The sequence below is a fragment of the Pelodiscus sinensis genome, chromosome 29 (genome assembly GCF_052426305.1).
Source record: "Pelodiscus sinensis isolate ZL-2025 chromosome 29, ASM5242630v1, whole genome shotgun sequence".
Taxonomy (NCBI): Eukaryota; Metazoa; Chordata; order Testudines; family Trionychidae; genus Pelodiscus; species Pelodiscus sinensis.
The window spans coordinates 7,736,790-7,760,840 of record NC_143080.1 but is presented as its reverse complement, the minus strand read 5'-3'; the positions used below and the strand labels follow the sequence as shown (position 1 = coordinate 7,760,840).

The 24,051-nt window shown below is 47.8% G+C and overlaps 1 protein-coding gene across 6 annotated transcripts in view; it reads left to right on the top strand.

The window, feature by feature from the left end:
- The window catches only part of BRCA1 (BRCA1 DNA repair associated), a 78,830-nt gene extending 55,561 nt beyond the window's left edge, over window positions 1–23,269 (top strand). For 4 of the 6 annotated variants that reach the window (XM_006125700.5, XM_075911348.2, XM_006125702.5 and 1 more), the window contains 4 exons: window positions 881–935; window positions 4,558–4,631; window positions 5,175–5,235; window positions 7,334–8,547. In XM_006125700.5, the coding sequence (XP_006125762.3) occupies window positions 881–935; window positions 4,558–4,631; window positions 5,175–5,235; window positions 7,334–7,443 (300 nt within the window). In that variant the 3' untranslated portion in view covers window positions 7,444–8,547. The other 2 variants (XM_075911346.2, XM_075911347.2) reach the window with 2 other exon arrangements.
- The last annotated feature ends 782 nt before the right edge of the window (window positions 23,270–24,051 follow it).

Genomic DNA, 24,051 nt, shown 5'->3' with positions numbered 1-24,051 from the left:
CCACTGCTTACTGGGCTCTTGGAAGACATTTTGGGTTAAATTAGAGCTAAATAACAGAACACAGAGAACAACACCGAGAGCCAGGACTAGTGGCTGGAAATAAACTCTGAGACCTTGGAAAACTTGGCCACACCCACAAGTGGACATCTGGCTCATTAAAATCATGCCAATCCATGGATGTTGCAGGTCCAGAGTGTGCTGGGCTAGCGAGGTTCAACCTGTACCTCTCTCCTGCAACAATAAATTATTTGCATAGGAAAGAAAAAACTTAATTCCTTGTCTGTAGGCCACTGAAGAGAGGGTGGTTGACAGGAATTTCTGTCTCTGAAACAATTTTTGAAATAATTCCTGAAGATTCCAAAAAACTTACTACAGGCATGATACATTTCTAGCGTCCATGGGCAATGCAACACACAATGTCCGTTTTAAATGAACCATTTAGCAGTGAGGACATCCATTGAGATTCAAGCTGTAAGCATAACAAATAAAATGTCTGGGATATATTTTCTTAAATATACAGGGTGGGTATAATACATTCGTAAGTGACTTATGCTAAAAGTCACAAGAATTAACATTTCCCAGAGTTTACCTGCATGCTGCTGTGTAGGGGAATCCACTGCTTTCATTCTTCAAACAGCTTTGAGAGAGACAGACAGACACCCTTTCCCGTCTTACAGCTAGTCCTTGCTTGGTGTCAAAACATTTGATTTGTGCACAACAAGGAGACTTTACTGCACCATAGCTGCTTCACAAAGCATAACTTGGGAATCCCAACTCTAGAGGGACCTCTTACATCATTGTAATAGAACAAACATTTCACTCAATGTCCGTTCTACCAGGGAACCACATACCCCTTGGTAACGCATGCCTTGTTTTTCAGCTCTTCAAAGACTTTGAGATCTGTTGCTATGGCCCTTTCATCGATATGCACACAGGTGAGGAACTCTGGATTAAGGGGATGTACTGTCATTTCTAGAAAATATCTGCAATGGCCATTGCAAATTCTCCAGAATTGTTGCTTTTTCTGGCTTTTCATGGCCAGAAAAATATTTTTAGCACTATTTAATCTGCAATTTACAGCATAGCAAAATGAAACATATGCTAGTTATTTTTTCCAGATTTATCTCCTTAAGTCACATGAGACTGCTTGACTTTGGTGTTGTGTGTGGGTTTTTTTTTTATTTTTATATATATATATATATATATATATATATATATATATATATATATATATATATAAAAAAAAAAGCTTGGAAGCAATTTTTTGTTTCAGGAGAGAGCTCCTCATATGATACGCATTCTGTCCACTGCTGATCTCAGTAGAATTCCAAGACTCTGGTGGTGGCACGCCGCAAAATAAAATAAGATTTGATTTTATGGACCACGTTGGAGGCATCTCCCCAAAGCACTTGCCCTGTGACTAGAGGCCCTAACAAATACAGTGATGGCCTGAAGTGCTCCTTATGGCACAGACATGCGTACAGTAACATTACTAATTTGATGGTGTATTTTTCTTTTTTTACTATAAGTCCTATAGAAATTCCTATAAGTAAACTGTGTACAAGAGAGAGAACTAGAGCCTGGAGGAGAATACTGCACACTTTAACATGATGGAAAGTAAGATCTCCAGGTTCTCTAATGCCCTCCTATTCTATTTAATACTCTTTCCGCCAGCAGCAAATGAAAGCACTAGAGGGCTGTAATAACTAGAGTACAATGCAGCAGCGATGGGGTCAGAGCAGCAATACAAGAGTCTTGACAGATCTGGCACTTAGGTATTTTTTTTAACTGAATGTGACAGGTCTCAGTCCTCTAAACCAGGGGCAGGGAATCTTTTTTGGGTCAGGGGGACCTCTGACCCACAGAAAAATCAGATGGGGGCCGCACACAAGTGAGAAGCAAAGAAACAAAGCCACACTGATGTGGCCCCTTCTCCCTGACTGAGAAGGAGAAAGACCCTTCCCGCATTCCCCTTGCATACCAGAACCTAAGAGGACCCAGGCTAGTAGACTTTGTGTGCTCCAGCCCCACAGTGGGGTGATGGAGAGCTGGAATTCCTGTGTGGGCTCTCCCATGCTGGGGGTGTACCCTGAGCATCGGGCTGGATCCAGGCAAGCCGGGGACTGCGATTCCTCACCCCTACTCTAAACTATCAGAAATATCAAAACTAGATTGTGTCCCCCTCAAACTGGGCTATACGTTACATGGCGTGTAGCTCCTCTGAAATAAATATTACTTGTGGGGTCAGGTGCATGAGCCCAGTCAGAGATGGAAAGAATCTAGTCTCTACTGGTCCCATTGGCCCAGGTGTCTACAGCAGACTGTTCAAGTCTTATTGCTATTCAGTATGTGATTTTTAGAAGAAACTGCTTGCTCGTGAAATTTGGCATTTTGGGCTCTGCTCCCTGATTGTCTAAAGATTTTGCACAATGTCTCTAGGGTTGCCAGGTGTCCAGTTTTTGACTAGAACATCTGATCAGAAAGGGATCTTGGTGGTTCCAGTTAGCACTGCTGACCAGGCTGTTAAAGGCTAGTTGCTGCGGGGCTGGCAGGCTCCCTACCCGGCTCCTGACAGTTCCTTGGGAAGTGATTGGCATGTCCCTCTGGCTCCTAGGCATAAGGGTGGTCACGGAGGCTCCACATTCTATCCCTGCCCCAGGTGCCAGTTCCACAGCTCCCATTGGCTGGGAACCGCAGCCAATGAAAGCTGTGAGGGCAGTTCCTGTGTGCAGGGAGCACCATGCAGAACCCCCTTGACTCCCTAGGTCTAGGAGCCAGAAGATCGTGCTGGCTGCTTTCCAGAAGTTGCCTGAAGTTAGTGCCTCCTCAAGCCTGCAGTCCATACCCCTTCCTGCACTTCTACCCCAGCCATGTGCCCCCTTCTGCACACTGAACCCCTCAGCCCCAGCACAGATCCCCCTTGTATCCCAAACCCCTCATCCCCAGAGACCTCACCCCGTTGCGCACTCCCAACTCTCTGCCTCAACCTGGGAAAGTGAGCAAGGGTATGGGAGAGCGAGCGAGTGATGGAGGGAGGAGGTGGAGCCTCAGGAAAGGGGTGGGGTAGAGGCAGGCCAAGGGCGTTCAGTTTTCTGCAGTTGGAAGGTTGGCAGCCCTAAATGTCTCCCATTCCCTTCAATGTCTGCCTTTGCCACATAGGCTTAGTCTACACTGCAGGGTTTTTGCACAAGAAACTCTTATGTAGAAGAGATCTTCCGCAAAAACTTCTTGCGCTAAAGCCGTCCAGCCCTCAAAGCGCATCGCTTTGAGCATCCACACTGCATGGACACTCTTGCACAAGAAAGCTCTGATAGCCATTCACAGAATGACCATCAAGAGAGCCTGCGCTTTTGCGGATGGGGGTTTCTTTCACAAAAACCCCTCTGGAGCGTCCACACCTGCCTTTTTGCGCAAGAGCTGTAGCGCAAAAAGGAGATATTGCTTGTGGGGAGAGGAATAACTCTATTGGCAGAAGCCCTCTGTTCTGCCGATTTACTTGTGCAAAAACACACTTGGGGTGTGGATGCTCGACCGGTTTTTGCGCAAAAACCTAGTAATGTAGACATAGCCATAGTGTTTTCAGAAGTAATCCTTCCATTCAGAGTCTGAGTTTCCTGTTCACTTAAAGGCACCCAGATGTCTCTTTCTTTGGAAAAAGTTTATGTGCAAATCTTCAATAGTTAGAAGTTCTTTGAGTGCTTTTCTGAGACTGAGACAGCTGCTGTGCTGTTTTATCTTTTTCTAATCTCACAAAAGAGCAGTTGTAACAAGTAAAACACAGATTAAAGTCTGCAGTAATGGATATAGGTAACATAGGTGGAAGGGATTGCAGATTTGTCATTACCTTAAAGCTTCAGGTTTGTGGAGTCTCTTATGAAGACAATTAAGCAGCAAATTTCCGGCTAGACTTTTCAGTAGTAGAAGCACATACCTTCCCCCATCTTTGCTCTTCATTCTCTTCCCTGCAACAAGCTCTGATTTGTCCAATATCACATTTATTTCTGACTGGATGAATTATCCCCACATCTCTTGACATTTACAGTAATTACCACCGTGTGTGTAGTGCTCACTCCTAATGCTGTGATGAGCAATTACCGGCTCCTCCACTTAGGAAATTTTGTTATGTTCCCCCTCCCCCCACCTAGAGTTCAGCAAATTAATGGGAATTAAACACTCTGGCTAGTTTGTGTTAATGAGACATTATCACAGATCTCTAACATTTGATTCCAGTTGTGATTCCAGGCATTAGCTCTTTGAGATGAACTGACTGGCAGCGTGTTTCTGGGGGCTGTCTGTTTTCTGTCTGGATCCCTCACTCCCTGAGGTTCCCATAGTGGTGGTCTCCCTGCTGAACAAGCTAGGATAGGGCTATAGTAATAAGTAAGAGCAAGACTCTCTGTTTTCTGCATATGCCACAAACGTTTAGAGGATACAATTATTTCACTTGTAACAACCCCACTAGCGAGGGGTGGAGAACCAGGGCTGGGTCTCTGACTTGTTGGTCTCAGGGCCGTGCGGAGCATAACAGTAACGTGCTACTTTGTCTGACTCATTCAGGTGATTTAGAGTGGATGGTGGAGCTCAGTGGCGCCTCTGTGGTGAAGCAGCCTCACCTGTTCACACACACAGCAGTAAGTATTGAGTGTTGACGCGTCTAAGGTGAACAGTCCCATTGAGTTTTATCCCCATAAATACTTAGTGATTTTGCTGCTTGTAAACGACTGATGTATCCAGCTATAAATAGAGGAAGGTTCGGCTCCCACTTCTGTGACGATGTTGCTGAACCTTGAGGATGATTGATCGTGGCAGCTCTGTTGACCCTCCCCGATTGCAGTGCCAGTAGGGCCAAGAGACATGCTGGTCTTGCTGTTTTGAGGTTCACAGCGCACTGTCATCTCCTTTGAAGCCAGAGGTGAGCCCAGCTTTCTGTCGCTTAAAGGCTCTGGTGCAGTAACTTATAGTCACCAAGTCTCCCTGAACAGCAGCTCTTGTAGCATATTCTGACAAAACTTAAGCTGTTTTATTTTTCCTCCTCTTGATTCACTCACTGGAGCAATGCAGCGAGGCAAAGAATTCACAGTTATTGCTATCTGTGAGCAGACAGGAAGGATTGATTTTATGTGATACAAATAATGGTAGCTATTTTTATCTTGTTTCTTATCTTGAAATCCTAGAACTCGACTGCTGTAGTAGTTGTACAGCCTGATGCTTGGCATGAAAACGCAGGGTACAGAGGTAAGATTGCGTGGAGCTCTGCATTGCTTTGTACGTGGCGAGTGATTCCACTGGTTTGGGTAAAAAAATAGTAGTAAGGTTCTCTAAAACAGCGGTTCCCAACCGTTTGTATACTGGGGACTGGCAAACACGTTCGCAACTTTTGGTAGAGCAGCAGTATTTTATTTGTGTATTCATTATGCACATGGAAAATATGCAAATAAACCATTTCCTGTTCGCCAATATGTGCCCCCCACTCCCTTATACACTCCAACCCTGACTCCTGTGCCCCCCCCCATTATTTTATTCAGCCCCAGCAGCCAGAGCAGCAACCCACTGGGGGGAGCAGGTTCCAGCCCCCCTGCCAGAGCAGGCCTTCCCCCATCCTGACACACAACAAGCCACAGCCCCCACCCTCTCATTGGAGCCGGCCTCGGCCTCCCCCTCCACACAGCCGCAGCAGGTCAGCCCCCCAGCACGTCACCACTGAAAGGCCCTGCCCCCCGCTCCAGAGCAGACCCTCCCCCCTGCCAGAGCAGTCCCTGGCCACGCATCATGCGGCTGCTACAGGTCCTGGTCCCCTGCCAGAAAAGGCCCCAGCCATCCACCACGCAGCCTCCCCTCCCCAGCACCGCAGCCGTTCTCCACGTAATTCCGCTAGCTGGGCCTCATAGTGGCTGCCGGAGCTGGAACCAGGGCCACCGTGAAGTTGCCCCAGTAGGAACAGCCTCACCACGACCCCAGCGCCATTCCTGCCCACTGCGTGGTGGAAAGGAATTTCCTTATGGGGAACCCCAGCGGGGGCGGGGAGCACTAGGCAATGTGCCACAGCCCGGCAGGCAGGAGCTTGCGACCCATGATTGGGAACCGCTGCTCTAAACGAAGCAGAACAAATTCCTGTTATGTTGCAGCAGGCTGGGCCTAGCCAGAACAGTCTGCAGTGCGATAGGACTGTCTGTCCGGGCCGCAGCAGCCCCACCCATGGAAGGCTGGGCTGGAGGAGCCCTCTGCCTGCAGCAGACTGGCCAGTGGGACTCCAGCCATGGCAGCCTCTGCCTGGAGCAGCCCCCACCGTGCCTGGCAGGGGGGATCCCTGCCTCACTGAGGCAGCAGGGCTGCAGCCCTGGCAGGACCTCCGCCCCAGCTCTGGCCAACAGTTAACCAGTTAAAGGATCTAATGTTAATCGTTTTTAACTGGTTAACTGTTTCAATGGGTATTTACAGCCCTGCTTGAGAGTAAAGAAAGTCCTGGGAGGGGTTTGCCCAGTAGGAAGGCAGTGAAGAGATGGGGATGTCACCTAAAATAAACTGCCAGCCCATGTGTCCTGCATGTCTCCAGAGTCAAGTTGAACTGAAATGTATCCCTGGCAGCCAAGCTGCTTTTTAAAACATAAGAACGGCCGTACTGGGTCAGACCAAAGGTCCATCTAGGCCTGTAGCCTGTCTGCCGACAGTGGCCAGCACCAGGTGCCCCAGAGAGGGTGAACCGAAACAATGATCAAGCAACTCTTCTCCTGCCATCCTTCTCCAGCCTTTGACGAACAGAGGCCAGGGACACCATTTCTATCCCCTGGCTAATAGCCTTTTATGGACCTAACCTCCATGAAATTATCTGCATTCAGTCTTCTAGGCAGTGGTTGGGACAAAGGGATCCCTTCATTCCTCTCTCTCCTACTTCACCTACACTGAAAAATGGATGGAATCTGAGAGCTTTTTAATGCTACAGAAACCCTTTTGTACCACCCTCTCCTCTGAGTGTGTCTTCTCATGTCCTAGAAACATGACCTGCACACTGAATGTGTGCGTGCGTGGAGCAACCGAGAGCCAGTGGTTTGGAACTGCTTTTGCAAAGACTGCTAAGCCCTCATCCCTCCGTTCATGTCTCTTGCACGGCAGTTTAAAGCGTTCCGGTGTAGATGCTGGCGGCTTGTCGAGGCTGTGAGCCAGCTACATTTTATGCAATGTCAGGACGTGGAGAGCAGTAACCAACCATGTTGCTGGTTTGGAATGAGATTTTTGAAGACTGTTAAGGAAAATAATGCTGAGCGAGAACAGCTGGCAGTCTGAATCCCGCACTGACCCCCAGAGATTATTCTCTCATTCCTGGTTTGTTTTGCAGCAATCCAACAGGAGTGTGATGCTACTGTGGTGACCCGAGAGTGGGTGCTAGACAGCGTGGCCTGCTACGAGTGCCAGGAGCTTGGGACCTACCTTGTGTCCCAGTCATGATGGTGCTGCTGCTCTTCCCTTCCCATTGCTCAGAAGTCCTCACCAGTGCAGACGCTTCAGGATCGGTTTTACGAGCCAGGGATTTTTAGAACATCTTCTACATCCTGTGCCTTGTAAGAAGCACTGTTGTTTCCAGACAAATTATCCAAAGACTTGCACCAGCCCAGAAAATATGTAATTCTGTCTGTGCACCGTAAAAGTTGCTTTAACTACTGCTCTTTAAAGACTAGGCTGTAAAACTTTTTGCCCAAAGCAGCCTTTTAAAATGTATCTAAAACGAGTCAAACAAATGTCTCTTAACTGGGATTTAAAGTCAGACCTCCAAAGTGAAATGCCAATGCATTATTTACCATCCCATCCAGTTCCTGCCTATTTACTCCAGCGTGTTTTGGAGACATAACCATTTACAGGAGTTATATGGCGCTTGGGGCTTGAATTAACTCAGTGGTGCAAGTGCCATTTATCTCCCTGGTTCTGGTTTGTATAAATACCTACTGTATGTAGAGAAATGCTTATATCAACACATGGAAATACAGTCGTTTTGGGGTCAATGGTACATCAACTCACATTCTAGACTATAGAAACAGCTGATCTGAAAATAGCACAGACAGCTGTTTTGTTGTTAGTTGGCACTTAACACATAATTCCTCTATCCTAAAGAGTCCTCGATAAGAAAGATCTTGAAGAAGAAGCCAATGAGCTAACAGTCACTGACACGTTAAACCCCATCAGTGTCAATTTTAGTTCTTTTGTAGCATCCCAATGTAGCACTAAACAAGATGCATTTTCACATCCCTTCTACCTATAATAAGCCCTAAAAACACTTTGATCCTAATACTTTATGCCTGCAAAATGAGAGACCACAAGGAAAAAGAACATACTGCTTTTTGCCTGTTGCCAAGGAAGCCACCTCATAAATAATGTACTTTCCGAGCAGAAAGAGAAACTGTTTTCACAAAGTTGTATTTTTTAAAAAATTGTTTATAGTACAGTTCAAAGAATTGTTTGATACAATGACCTGCTGTCGGCTGGTCTCCACTATTTGTATAAAGTATATTTGTAAATGTTAGAATACACAAAGCAAATAAATGTAACTGGCAAGTATTTGTCTTAGTTGTGGAGTGCTCTGGGTGTGAATCAATCACTCAACCTTGGCACTCAGACACATATGGAAATATTTCCAAAGTTTAATCTCCTGGCGATGGGGGAAGGTGGAGGAGGTGGCCAACTGGAAGAGATTTCATAATTGTAAATGGGAAGTTCAGAGCTGGAGACACGATGTAGGTTCCATCAAAATGAGAAGCAGATGTGTTATAAAGCGTCGAACGCAGGCAAATGTACGGTAGCTAGGGCTTGCTATGAGTAAGACGAGTCCTGGGAGCATTTGTCTCAGTCAGCTGATATTGCAGTTTAGCCTTTTATTTTTATTTTTCAAGCTCGTATGACAGTATTTTATAACTGTCCCAGCTGCTCAGCACAGCCTCACCTTCAGGCTGACATCCCTCTTATCTCTGGAGTCCACATTGGCTTTTTTATCTACCTTTCAAAAGATTGCAGCTACTAGGGGTCAATGTTGCCTGTTAGATGAGAGGGAAAGGCCAAGCCCCTCTCGCAGTGGCCACTGTGAAATTGTTCCTCTGATCCGGACACAAGAGCTGTCTTTTCTAGTAGGCAACGTAATAGTTCTGCTAGATTATTGTCAATAGGTACAACACGTGTGTGGTGCTTCCCTCCTCCTGCTGGGAAAAGCGGCTTTACGGGTGACCAGGTCTCTGGAGGCTGTTTCTAAGCAGTATGATGCGCACATTTTGTGTAGTAATGTGCATCTGAGTTAAGCTTTGAGTGAAAAGCTCAATTATTTTGAGAACCCAGTTGAGGATTTGTTAATTCCCCCCTTTCCATAACATTTAATTAAATCTGCAGCTCGCTCTTCCTCCCTGAGGTCTGTTGGCTAGTTTGGGACGCTTAGAACTTCATGGTCCCCAGATCACTTTCTCTTTCCTCCTCATCCAGTTTGCCATTTAAAAAAAAAATGAGCAGCTTTGGATCATCCTGGTAGCTGAGACCAGGTGCGAGTTCCCCCACTTCAGGTCAGGAAGGGCTGGGAGTCCTGCCAGGGCAGCCTCTGAACATGGGGAGCCTCACATCGCATAGTGATGACCCTCCCTCCAGCCCAAGGGCAAACAGCATTGAGTTTGGACCTGCTCCCAGGTTGTGAGTGTGAGCCTCACACTCAGAGAAGGACCCGAAGAGCCTGCAGAGCAAAAATAACTAGCGTCACCCAATTTAAAGTCTGGTTAAATTATATGGTTTCAATTAATTACAGTCATCACCTTGTTCCCCAGAATGAGGGGCTCTTAGCATAGATTCAGATTTCCTGTTGCATTGGCATATTTCATGGTATCTCTGGCTTGAGACTTTTCTGCTATTTGTGAAAAGGCTGCTTTCTGGCCAGGTGTCTTAGCATATAGGTGTGTAAATGACGAACTGATAAGCCTGGGCTTATTGGTTAATCCTAACGACCAGGGCTCAACAAATCGCTGTTTCGGGCGAGTAGATTTCAGCCGGTCACTCCATTCGCCCCATTCACCAGTGCTGGTCTGGTGCATGCGTGGTGTGGGGCTGGCAAGTAGATCTCGCCACGGTTTGTCGAGCCCTGCTAATGACCACATGCACTCCCTGGCCTTGCTGCCTCTGTATCATAGGCAGCAGCTGGGGGAGGAGGGAGTCCGTGAGGAGCTGGGTTTTAAGCCGGCTCCCCACAAGCTCGGGATCCTGCAGTGCTGCCTCGCCTCCCCCCACACCTCTGTGCTGCCGCCTCTGATAGAGAGGCAGCAGCAGTGGAATGTGAGGGGGGCAGGCAGGAACCGGTACACGCAGGGAGTTGGCTTTCAAGCCAGCTCCCTGCATGTGCTGGCTCCACAGAGCTGCCTACCCTAGGGCTGTTAAATTTAGTTTAATCAACGGAATTTCCATCGATTAGTCGATACGCGGGGAAGCTGCACGGGGGTTAGCGCTCAGCCCCGGGCGCGAACCTCGCTGCAGTTCTGCCTGTTAAATGTATTGAGCCTACCGGCGGTGGTAGACAGTGCTCCAATAGAGGCAGCAGAGGGGAAGGGACTGGTCGAAGGACCAGTTGACTGATAAACTTATGCTTATCGGATAGTAGACTGGTTGCTTACATCCCTAGCCTGCCTCCCCTCTCTTTGCTGTCTCCCACAGAGGCAGTGGGGGAGCAGTGGGCAGGAGCCAGTGCTTGCTTAAAAGCCAGCTCCCCACAAGCACCGGGTTTGTGGAGGTGCCCCCCTTCCCCCCATGCTGCTATCTCTGTATCAGAGACAGCAGTGTGTGTGTGGGGGGGGGGGGGCGGTTTGCTGCTGTAGCCTCAGTCCACAGGGATCTCAGGCTCTACGCAGACAGGTGTAGCAGGGGCCCCCTGGAAGTGGGGCTGGGAGCATGCTAGCTGCTGGCTCTGCCTCTAGGGACTGTCAAATAATCATGTAACTGATAGGATTGTGTGTGGTGACACGATTAAACGATAGCTAACGTCCCTCATTCTGGCACAAGGCAATTGCTTAATGACCGAAACCGAGCTCCAGAACATAAGTCAGTTCTGCAGCTATACGACAGGCACCTGTCAGCCTGGAGCAGCGTGCAGCAGCTGAAAGCAGAACGGGCAGTGTCATCAGGACAGTCTGAGGTGAACCACTCCTAGGAATGAGGAGTGTGCGCCCTATTTGGTATCCTGTGGGGACGCATGTGCAACAGGTGAACCCCACAAAGATGCTTGAACTATCTCAGCTCCTCAGGGTTAGACACGGAACAAGATTATGGATGAGCATGAAGCTCCAGAGAAGCGTTTCCCTCTCCATGCTCCTGGATTTCTGGGGCTGTGCTTTGCCAGTGATTTATCGTGTGGTGTTATTGGGAGAAGTATTGTTGAAATGGTGTGATGTGGATTTCTGTTTGACCACAGCAGGGCCAGGGTGTATTCAGATCTCTTAACTAATCCCACCGACAGCAATCGGCACTCACTAGCTTGCATGGCATTGAATTGATTCAGAACTAACAAGCTTCCCTAGGATTCGAGCAGCAGGTATACATTTAACTAGCCCTCACATTTTACTCTCCGGCATGGAGAGGGCTGCAAATGGCTGTGTAAAGGTAGAACTTGCCCTTAGGTTCAAGTGTATCCAGTGATGGAGAAATTGGAAGATTCTTGAGAAGTAGCAGACTTAATTTAGCTTTCTCCCACCAGCAGAAAGGTCAAGCCAAGAAAGTTCCTTGAGAAGCAGCCATTGGCTGTAACTACCACTGCTAAAAGCAAATGCTGAAGGGAAGAGATACTCATCAAGGAATTAAATAATTTATAACCCCTGTAGTAGGGCATATGCCTGGTATAGGTCTGAAAATATAATTACAAAAATTCCTGAAGAAGCACCTAATCGAAGTAGATGAAAAAAATCTCTCAATAGCACCTACCCCGTGAGCGTATGTTGGGTTCCCCATGTCAGTCTGCATGGCAGGAAATGTGAGTTTTCATCCTGTGCCCCATCGGAGGACTGCTCAGTCAGGTGTTAGGAGGCCTCTCTCTAGTCCCTGCTTTCTGGCCAGGGGTTCAAAGTTTGCAAAGCTCCTTGCCTTTTACTCTGCTAATCCCAGCAAGCCAGATTGTCTAAAGGCCGGCACATGTGGTTTGCACTCCCAAAGCTAAAACGGAGGTATTGCTAGCAGTTATGAGTTAGCACACAGCTCTTGTTCTTAAGGTAACAGTATTACAGAGACACAGATTTAAGTGCACATGAAACAGAGCACAAATCTGTGGGTGCCCTTCTGAAAAAGTGGGGGACCCCTTGGACACAGTGCTATCCACTTGCTGGATCAGAAAGAAGGCTTTTTAATGCCAAAAGCCTCTTTGCTGTCTGGTCTCTGCAAAATGCAGTTTGGACTGGTATATGCCAGCATCCTGGGGGGAGGGGAAGTAGAGGGGAACCTCTGGAGGAGTTTGCAATCTAATGGATTTTAGTTCCTTCCCGGCTGAAGTTGCAGATAGCCCCAAGCACACACTGATGCACAGCTATACAGCCTGGTCCACAAAGACAGGGCATGGAGTTGCAATATCTGCCACATCCCCTGCACCCATCTCCTCCCCAGAGTGCGCTAATCATGCCTCCTGCCATTACAGAAAGGCAACATGCAACAAACGGTCACATACAGGGGTGCCACATAAAGTGAGACACAATGCAAAATGCGGGCAGGGAACTGAAGGGATCCAAGTGATTCATTATAGTCTCAGCTGCCGTGCATTAGCACATACCTTTGCAGGTGTTTCCAATTTGCTGGCTAGGCCCAAGTCAGTCGGTCCGTGGGGTTAGAGGAGAACACCATGCAGCTAACAGTTCAAGCTGTTCCTTTTATGAAGCAGATGTGGTTTGAGATTTTTGCCTGTTGGAGAAAGTGAAGGAGGCCGCAGTGGAAAAGCAGATTCCACCAGCGAGGTGTAAGGAAAGTGATTCTGGCAGGCTTTACAAGGTAATGCTCATGAAGAAGGCTGTTTAGGAGGACCTGAGGAATTGCCTGTGGCCCTGAATGTAGAGTTTACAGGGAGCCAGTATGAACACAGCAAAGCCAAGCACTTGCCTCTTTGGAAGAGAACATCTCTGAGTGTGCAGAAATGGGGAAGACAGGCTACATCTACACTGGCAGCTTCTTGTGCAAGAACTCTTGTGCGGAAGAGTTCTTGTGCAAAACGTTTTCCAGAAGAGAGCATCTACACTGGCATGTGCTTTTGCACAAGAGATGTGCTTTTGTGCAGGAACATCCATGCCAGTGTAGACGCTCTCTTCCGCAAGAAAGCTCTGATGGCCATTTTAACCATAGGGGCTTCTTGCGCAAAAAATTCATGTTGCCTGTCTACGCTGGCCTCTTCTGGAAGAGCTCTTGCGCAGGAGGGCTTCTTCCTGAGAGGGAGCGTCCGAGTTCTCATGCAAGAAGCCCTGATTTTCTACAGTACAAAGTCAGTTTACTTGCGCAAGAACGCACGGCCAGTGTAGACAGGCGGCATGTTTTTGCGCAAGAGCCACTGTTTTCGCACAAGAACGTGCCAGTTTAGACACAGCCTAAGAGCCACAATTTTCAATTATTTCCCCCCCGACTAAGCATTTGCTTAGAAGATAAACTGCTTTAATGCCTTCACTTAAGATCTCTAGGGACAGTGTTTCAGTGTTTCCAAAACAGGGACCGGGGCAGTGATTCTTTGTGCAGAAGTCTGCAGTTTGTGTCCATTTGTTTTGCATGAAAGAGTTGGTTTTTCCTCACATGCTGAGGGTTTAGAACAGTGATGGCTGATGTTGCAACAGCACTTTCTTCTTGTAAATCTGCATGACGCTGGATTTATGGATTGGTGATTTGGAGGGGTATACGTTTTGGTGGATTCGTATTTATTTTTGGCTGTGGCTGGAATGTTTCCTTGCTGTCGGTGGCTACAACATACAGTGTAGGAGAAATAAGGAGAGAGAATGCAAGGAGAGCCAGTCAATTACTATTAAAATAACAAGAGGGCAAGGAGTCATCCTGTGGCACCTTAGGGTACGTGTACACAGCATGCTTATTTTGAAATAAGCTATTTTGGATTTTTTTTCTACACTACAGGGAAGCCTCAAAATGAGTCCCAGGCAGGCTCCCCTAATGTGGATGCTCTACCTCAACTTAGAGACCCAAGAGGCACTGGGGAGTAATTACTTTGAATGGCCCGGGGGGGGCGCTATTTTCATGAGCAGTAGGGGGGACGCTCCACAGCTGCTATTTGGGAACAGCTATTTCAGAATAAGTGTTATTCCTCATAGAATGAGGTTTACAGAAGTCGGAATAAGCCGTCTGTTATTTTGAAATTATTTCGAAATAACGGAATTGCTGTGTAGACGCACCTTTAGTGACTAACTGAAATTTATGGAAGCATGAGCTTTTGTGGGTAAAACCCATGTCCTCACAGGAGTTGGAGTGGAAATTTCATCTGAGGATGTGGTTTTTACCCACAAAAGCTCATGATTCTATAGATTTTGGTTAGTCTCTTAAGGTGCCACAGGGCTACTCGTTGCTTTTAATGTGACAGACTACCGCAACTACCCCGCTAAGAAAAAGAGGGAGATTTTTGAGTGGTAGAATGACATTGGCTGCTGAAATTGCCAAGGAGATGGAGCCTTTCATCTGGTTCCAGTCCTGCTCTGATGTGTGGTCGTGGAAGTCACTACCCTTAGGAAGTGAACTGGGAGGCATCTCACTCCAGTTTCTACTAGGACAAGTGCTAGTATCACAAACACAATCCTAATTATATTGTTCCCTTGCGTTGTGCGCATCATGACAGAGGCCATGTGCCCCTCTCGTGCCTGGAAAGGTCTCCTTGAGATTGGTCTCCAAATAAAGCATTAGCAGGGCTGCCTCTCCTTTCCCTATGTTTGTCTTTTACACCTGCAATGATGGCAGTGGAGCCTAGTAGTAATTACAGTTGCTTGTAGCAAATTCGACTGGCACGAGGCTCGGTAGTCTGCATGAATGTCAGAAAGGGTCATTGCCACCTCCTGCCTTTGAGTCTTCTCAAAAAAATGATCCAAAAAAATGTTGGATGCTTCCCCCAGAGAGAAAGAAGCAACCTTTGCTTTTCCGGCGGCTGCTAGGCATGCTGGAGGCCACTCAATGGGCATAATCACCATCACCCAAAGTCTCTTTATAGGCCTGCTTGCCATCAGTGGCACCATATGCCCTGGGCATAGTCCAGGGGTGGGCAAAAAGGGTCTCCATGGGTCAAATCCAGCCCGCCAAGTGGGTTGATCCAGCCCATGGAGGCACTGCTGCTCCCCCTCCCCAGGTCCTGATTGGCCTGGGGCCAGAAGGGGGAGTGCACAAAGTCTCCTCCCACCACCAGGGGTATTGGTGCCTAGGGGGAACATCTGGGAGGGGCAAAGACATCACACACTCTCCTACCTCCAGGCCAATCATGGTCTGTGGGTGGGGAAGCAGGGAAGTGTCCTGGCCCCGCCCCTTCTGCCCGAGGCCCCGCCCCTTCTGCCCGAGGCCCCGCCCCTTTCGCCCGAGGCCCTGCCCCTTCCGGTGCAGCCTGGGGCCACTTCAAAACTTCTGAAGTGACCCGTGGTAAAAAATTATTGCACACCCCTGGCATAGACACTTGTCCACATGGAATAGTAAGTTCAAGCATCCCAATCTGGTCTTAAGGCTCATTTTTAACCATCTTTTCCCTCTCCCTTCTTGCAAGCTCCGGATTTGTTATAGACTAGCCCCCGGAGCTCCATGCAAGCACTCTTCCCCGTTGATGTGCTTTGTTTTTACGTTTTCTTGGAGGGACCCTATCCCATTGGCTGAGAAGTCTCAAAGGAGTAGCTATGTTCCTCTGTTGCTTTAAAAACAATGTGTGGTCCTATAGCACCGTAGAGGCGAACAAAAAATGTAGATCGTGTCATGAGCTTTTGTGGGCACAACCCACTTCTTCAGATGAATGGAGCAAGAGGCGCAGAGAGGTACAGAAATTTGTTGATGTTCACAGATTAAATTTGTTGTGTTCACTCCCTCTGAGGCATCTGGTATTGCCCACTGTTGGCAGACAGGATACAGGGGCTCACCCAGTCTGGCCATTCTTATGTTCAGAATCTCCAAAATTTAAAGCAGAAAAAGGGGAGGAGAAAGGGGAGAAAAAAACCCCTGTCAGTTATAGTATCCGTGCTAAATAAGGATAATAGAGTGGGCTGTAAGTGTCTGATACTTAGCTTTTGATCTCATTTGGGTGTTGAATGTAATGGCCCATCCAGTTAATGTCTTTGTTCAGTCCCTGGATGAAGATGCCAAATTTGCATATGAAGGCCAGTTCCATAGCCTCTCTTTCTAGTTGGTTCCTGAAATTACTTTGTAAAAGAACGGCTACTTTTAAATCCATTAATGAGTGCCCAGGCAGGTTAAAAAGTTGCCCAATGGGTTTCTGTGTGTTACCATTTGGAATATCTGATTTGTGTCCATTAATCTTCTGTCATAGAGCAGCAGTGGGGGAAGAGGTCTCCGTGGGCCGCATCCAGCCCACCAAGCAGGTGGATCCAGCCTGCAGTCACCCTGCTGCTCCCCCATCCCCAGGCCAATTGAGACTTGGGCATGGGGGAGTGTGCAAAGTCTCCTTCTCCCCCTCCTCCTGCCGAGAAATCTGCTAGAGAGAAATCTGGTCCCGCCCCTTCTGCTCAAGGCCCTGCCCCTTCTGGAGTGGCCCGGGACCACTTCATAAATTTCTGAAGTGTCGCCCTTTTAGAAATTGTCTGCCCCTGTCATAGAGGCTGTCCAGTTTGCCCCTCTGCCATGTATATTGGCCATTGCTGGCACTTGATGGTATAGATCACATTAGAGGATGTGTATTTGTACGAGCCTCTGATGTGATGGTTTCTGTGCTTAGGTCCTGTGATGGTATTGCTTGTGTAGATGTGTGGACAGAGTTGGCAACAGAGTCTGTGGCAGGGGTAGGTTCCCAGGCAAGCATGCCCGAAGTGTGATGCGTGGCTGCTAGAAAGAATTTGCTGCAGGTTGGGGCCGCTGTCTGTTGGGCGAGGACCAACCTGTCTCCCAAGGCCTGTGAGAGGGAGGAATTGTTTTCCATGTTGGTGACGGTTCTCCATCTCCTCCCTATGATGTCCGTGTACTGTAAGTTTTATCTTGGACTTTAATTTCCTTCAGTAACTTCTGTACAGCTCTTGCCCCCTTGTCACAGTCTCCCAGCAGCTACACTGCCTCATCCATCTGAAACCTGTTCTTTCAAATTCCTCCTCTAATGAGGTTATTACCTCTTTCAAGGAATTCAACCTTTCTCTCGCTGCTTGGCTGCCTCTAGCAATCAGGAACATTTTACAGGATTCTAACAGGCTCTGAAGGGGCTCAAAATATCACATTAGCTCTTGAATAATTTCCAGTTCAGTGAAGAAAACTCTGCGTTGATTTTTCTGGTATAATTTTTGGCCCCTTCAAAAAAGCGAGGGAAAACTGAAGCAAGATGTAAAGGAGCCTGACTCGAATCTGTGCTCTCTTGCCCCATCTCCTGTTTGATCTTTGTTCTGTGTGTCTAGCCTCAGTCCTCTTACAGTTTGGGAGCTGGAGTGTCATCAAATCTAAGTTCAGTCCCTCTCCGGAAATCTAATCTGACTTCCCTGAAGAGTGAATGTAGGATCCTCCATTAAGTAACGGTTTGCGGTAGACTCTACATATTGCATTCATGAAGGCCATAGTGGTCTGGATAGATAGTCTCTTTAGGGGCTGGCGAATGAGCCGGTGAAAGGATCTTGTTTTCGTACAGCAGGTGTGCGCTTCTTATGCAACTGATGGGAGGCCAAAGCACTGCACAGAGAATAGAAAACAGGATGCTGGACTGTGAGGCTAGAACAACAATGAATATTTCCATGGCCTCTCTGCTGGGTTAGGATGGCTGATCCTTAGTGTCCATAACTACTGGGTGATAAAACTCACTTAAAAACCAAGCATGCGTCAAGCAAAGTATCTAAATCACAGCTGAGGATTACATCCAAAAACCACATTTTGCAATGTTAGAAGCCTGTATTGGGAAGCGCTTGACAATCTTGCTTATCAGGGTATTAAACCAGTTGTAGTGTTCACTCATGGGATGCATTCCAGAGCTTACCATGGGGCATGTAAAATCCCTTGCCTTAATGTTAATTCAGGCAAAGACTTGTTTCTAAGAGAATAGTGATAGAGATGCAGCCGTATTAGTCTGGTGTAGCTGAAACAAAAGACAGGACTGTGCAGCACTTTAAAGATTAACAAGATGGTTTATTAGGTGATGAGCTTTCGTGGGCCAGACCCACTTACTCAGATCAATTTGTGGAAGAAAATTGGCACGACTATATATACCAAAGGGATGCAATCAAAAAAAGTGAACACATATAAAATGTCATTACTCCACAGACTCTACCCTTCTGCCCTCATCCCCACTCTGTTCTAAAATTTGATTTGTCAATTTTATGTGTGTTCACTTTTTTTGATTGCATCCCTTTGGTATATATGGTTGTGCCGATTTTCTTCCACAATTTGATCTGAGGAAGTGGGTCTGGCCCACGAAAGCTCATCACCTAATAAACCATCTTGTTAATCTTTAAAGTGCTGCACGGTCCTGTCTTTTGTTTCTAGGAGAGAGAGCTTGAAACTAGAGTAACTTTTCTACAGATTGGTACATAGAAAATTTGGCCAAAATGTGGCCAAAACCGCTCCCCATCTCTGCAAATCCAGACGCTTATTAGGTACTGGTCTTAGCACTCAGGTTTGAAAATATTGGCTCTGGGATCCCAAAAGCATATTTCTCCCTGTGTAACTAAACAGGGCTCTCTAAATCTAAAGATTCACAGAGAGAAGGTTTAACACCATGAAGCAGCCTCGGCAATCGTCTAATGAAGATTTTGTATTGGTTAACGGAGTTTTAAAATGGAGGAGTCCAGTGCTGTTACAGTTGACACACCTTGTGGGAAATGCTCTACACTCGGCAGGGTTATTGCCAGGGACAGAGAATCTAACTGAAGTTTGCTTTGTAGCTTGTGACTTCGAAAGGGTCAGTGGCAGACAACGGTAGCCTGTGGCAAAGGTGTAACAAAGCCCACCACACCTTCTCCGAGGCATCATGCAGGTCTTGGCTAAATTGCTCTGTCTGCTTTTTCTTGCAGTGTTTCTGGAGACTATCCTGGGCATTTGTATTAAACCTGACAAGGTGTCCTGTAGCACCTTATAGACTAACAGATGTGTTGGAGCATAAGCTTTCATGGGCAAAGACCCACTTCGTCAGATGCATTAAACCTGTTATTCCCCATTCACCAGGAAGGCTGCATAGTTTATTGTTCTCCAGTGTCTATGTGCGTTTAATGCCCAGGCAGCTTTATTCTTGGTGAGGGCCTGGAAGAAACCCTTCTCCTTGTCTTCAGAATTCAGTGTAAATGTAATCCACCTCCTGTATCTTGGTCATTGTCAGAGTCATCCCTCAAGCAAAGGCATTGTGGAGGTTGCTTGACCTGCCTTGCTGGAGAAGGCTTCCTCCAAACAGCCAGAATTTCTGTCTGCCACTGTGTGATTTCAGCAGTCTGGGTCCCTCTGAAAAGGCGGGGCTGGGTGGCATGCAAGTACGCTAGGAGTCAGGCGGGTTTAAAGTGGATGTCAGCAGGTAGCCACTCCTGAACCATCCATATTTTAAAAGTGGGAGTAAGAGATTGTCCTAGAATTCCGTCTGGCGCTTCGTTACTTTAAACAAAAAAAAAAAGAGAGAGAGAGGAAAAGTAGATTCTCAAACACACAAGCCCTGGATGCAGGGTCTCTGGACCAGCCTGAGTGGAGATGTAAACAGAGGTGCAAGCTACGGGAGCATGGTGGAGAAGATGGGTGGGAAAATAGAGGAGACCCTGCTTTTGCTTACGCTCCCCAGTTACTTGCCTTCCCTGCATCATCCCTTCCTTGGCATATCAGTTGCACTTGCTCTGCACAGCAACTGTGTGCGAGTTAGGCTGCTCATGCTAATCCCCTATGCCCTTTCTTTGGCAAACTTACCCACATCTGCCCAGAGAGATGAATGAGCAGCTGCTCCTATTTACACCAAGTCTGACTTCGGCCCCTTTCAGCTTCCTTTTTGTAAAAGCAAAGTACCCTCAGCTGGAGTACTGTGTCCAGTTCTGGGCGCCACATTTCAAGAAAGATGTGGAGAAATTGGAAAGGGTACAGAGAAGAGCGACAAGAATGATTAAAGGTTTAGAGAACATGACCTATGAAGCCAGGCTTCATGAACTGGGCTTGTTTAGTTTGGAAAAAAGAAGATTAAGGGGGGACATGCTAGCGGTTTTCAAATATCTAAAAGGGTGTCACAAGGAGGAAGGAGAAAATTTGTTCCTCTTGGTTTCTGAGGACAGGACAAGGAGTAATGGGCTTAAAGTGCAGCAGGGGAGGTTTAGATTGGACATTAGGAAAAAATTCCTAACTGTCAGGGTGGTCAAATATTGGAATAAATTGCCAAGGGAGGTGGTGGAATCTCCCTCTCTGGAGATATTTAAGAACAGGTTTGATAGACATCTGTCAGGGATGGTGTAGACGGAGCTTGGTCCTGCCTTGAGGGCGGGGGGCTGGACTCGATGACCTCTCGAGGTCCCTTCCAGTCCTATTATTCTATGATTCTATGATAAAAGCAGTTTTCACCAGCAGGACAGGAACATTTTTATAGCAGTCTGCAGCCCTAGGAGGGAGGAATGGGCATGTCTGTCTGCTAACGGAAGCTCTGACTTGCGCCCTGCGACATGCAGCCTAAAATCGCAAAGTGCCCGAAGCCACTTTGGGAGCGGTGTGAAAACATTCTCGGAGGGCCGGGCCTCGCTGCCCCGTGTCTAGCTGCTCCTACAGAATCCATCTGGCTCTGGGGCTCTGTAACCGTAGCTGTTTCTAAATGAGGGGTGGTGGCGAAGAGCCCGGACCACGTCAGGTGGTTGTCATTTGGCCCAGCAGTTGCTATGGTAACCCGAGGGTATTTTGCTTTTACCCGGTGGCAAAGTGGGTGTGGATTGGCAAGGAAAAAGCAAAACGGCTAGACAGCTGCCCTCCCGAGGAGGAAAGGGAACGAAGGGACAGAAAAGGGGAAGAAGGGCAGCCGGATCATGCTTCCCAAATGAGTTGACCGAGTATTAGGCTTGCAGCAGCTACTCGCACTCTGTGCGCACGGTTGCGTAACGCTACTGTCATCGGCCACGGACTCTTCAGTCGAAGCCAGAATATGGCAGTGAGCGAAGACACCTAACGTAATAAAAAGTGGCTGTAGATTTCAAGTCCACGGCCATGTTGCTAGTGTGGTATAACTCCAGGGGCGGGCGGAGTGGTGGGCAGTGGTTCATTCCACATGTGTTTCAGAGCTGGGAGACCTGTCCACTGGTCTGAGGGCTTCGTCCTGTTTTTATCGACTGCTCCATGCTCCATGTCTCTTCCAAGTACTCTGGAAACTAGGGATGTAAAAGAGTAGTTGACTACCCAATAAGTCTATGCTTCTCAGGTAGTGGCGTGGACTACTCGCATCCCCCCCTTGCTGCAGCAATGCTGGGGGGGAGGGACAATGCAACTGCTTCTGGAGAGAGCTGGCTTATAAGCCAGTTGCCCCTGATGCTGTCTCCATGGTGCCACCCATCTCCTCCTAGGGTTGTCACATGGTCTCCCAAAAAATACCGGACACGCAGGCTAAAAATGTGTCATGCAAAAAAAAAAAAAAACCCTACCACGAACACACTTGCTATGTTTAATACTTAACTTTATTATGAACAGTCTTCATCCTACACCATCTCTGTGTAAAGAGGCTTAGAAGTAATTGTGCAAATGTGCGTGCTATTTTCATTGTTTTCTATTCCTCTAAAGCTAAGGCTATAGAAGAATTTAGAAGAACTCCTTTTTATCCTGCAGCTGAAACGATTGTAGAGAACTCCCAGCCACTCCCCCCGCCCCCGCCAGGCTTCTGCACAATCTCAGACTCCTACCGCCGATCGTGGCCCCGCCTTCCAGCCACTCCCCCTACCCATGCCAGGCTTCCGTCCGGTGCACAGCTGGAAAGATCAGAAAATACCAGATATTGCACGGGTCCGGTATTTTCTGATTTTTTTTTTTTTACCAGACAGAGAGCGCAAATACTGGACTGTCCAGTAGAATACCGGACACCTGGCAACCCTATATCCTCCCTCCCCACTGCTGCCTCTCTTGTGGGAAGAGGGGTTGTGGCCACAAGTCCCCAGCTGATCCTGGGTTCCGCTGAAATGCCGCAGGGAGCCCGCAGTCAGCTGGGGAGTCCCCAATTGCCCCCGGCTTTGCACAGCATTTCAAATCGGCAGTGCAGCATGGAGCCCAGGGACAGCAAAAGACTCCGATTCCCCCAATCACTCCAGGCTCCTTGCGTGCTGTGGCTTTGAAATGCTGGGGACTCTTGTATATTTTAAAGCTGGCACGCCGCATGCAGCCCAGAGTCAGCGGGACTTCCCGCTGGCTCCAGGCTCTTCGCGGAGTTCCACATTCCTCCTTTGAAATGTACATTCCTCCATAGTCAACCTGTGGAACTCCTTGCCAGAGGAGGTTGTGAAGGCTAGGACTAGAACAGAGTTTAAAGAGAAGCTAGATAATTTCATGGAGGTTAGGTCCATAAAAGGCTATTAGCCAGGGGATAGAAATGGTGTCCTTGGCCTCTGTTTGTCAGAGGCTGGAGAGGGATGGCACGAGACACATTGTCTTCAGTCCACCTCCTCTGGGGCACCTGACCTTTGGTCTGACCCAGTACGGCCGTTCTTATGTACAAGAGCCCCCGCAGGAAATTCCATTAACTACTCGACTAGTCAATTAACCACTAGTTGACATCCTTAGTTGCAGTGTAGAGAGAGTTTTTGGCAACAAAATGTGCCCAAGTAGACCAGGCCTAGCTTTTACACCAACAGAAGTTAGCCCAATGAAAAATATTCCCTCACCCTCCTTGTCTCTCTCAGCCTGGGACCCACATGCCTACACCAACCAGCCTTACATACAAGTGTGTGAATTTTAGCACTTCCCCATTGTTTTGTTCATAATAGAGCTTGATATGAGACAGGCACTAAACATGTCCCTTTGCAGGTTTGAGGAGCAGCTGCTGTCCCCCAAGGGCTGTTGCAACAGCCCGAAGGAGTCTGGCAGAAAATTAGACTGAACTTGAAATGTGTTCAAGAATGGCACCTTTTGGCTCATTTGCTCATTGGGGAGAGGAAGCTGTTACAAGTGTCTCAATGTTTTGGAAACTCCTTGAATCTTTGCTCCACCCACCTTTTAAAATAAAAACACAGTGAGCAGGAGTGCCAGCCCCGCCCCTTTTACCTGAGGCCCCGCCCTTTCTGCCCAAGGCCATGCCCACTCCCAGCCCGATCCTTCCGGGCCACGTGGAGAGCCATGCCTACTGCTGCCGGCCTGGCCCAGCTATCCTGGGCAGCTGGGGAAAGCTGGGCTGCCTTCCCCAGCAGCCGGAGCCAAGCTGCTGCACCGTAGCCCTAGTCTTCCCCGGCGGTGGCCCCAGCTTTAGGCAGTCAGTCGTGTAAGCAATTTTGGGAAGGCTCTGCCTTCCCTCGCCTACATTACCAACCGCCCACGAAAGTGAGTAACAAACAACTGGCTATGAAAACACAGCAGCGTGAGAACAGAAGGATTATTACTTTTAAAAAATTAAACTGGAATGTGATTGTTTTATAAATATTTAAAGTACAATGAATCCACCAAGACTGTCGGGCATGCCAACGCAAAAGGAGGCAAATCCAACTTTTAAAAAAAAGCCGTTACGGGCTTCCCTGAAGGTAACAAGAGCAAATAAAGGAAAGGGTTCTGTAAGTCACTGGTATTGACTTGCATGACGTGAAATACACATCTGCCATGATGCGTCAGTACTTCAGTTGGGGAAGAGCCAGGCGGATCCAGCTACAGAGTGGGACAAGTCAGCCCTGCGAAGGGGGGTGGATGGCAGGGTGTGAAGGAATACACCGTGCCTAACCCACAGGAGGCATGCGAGCTGGGAAGACAGAGCTGCCTGGCTGAGTCCTATTGCAA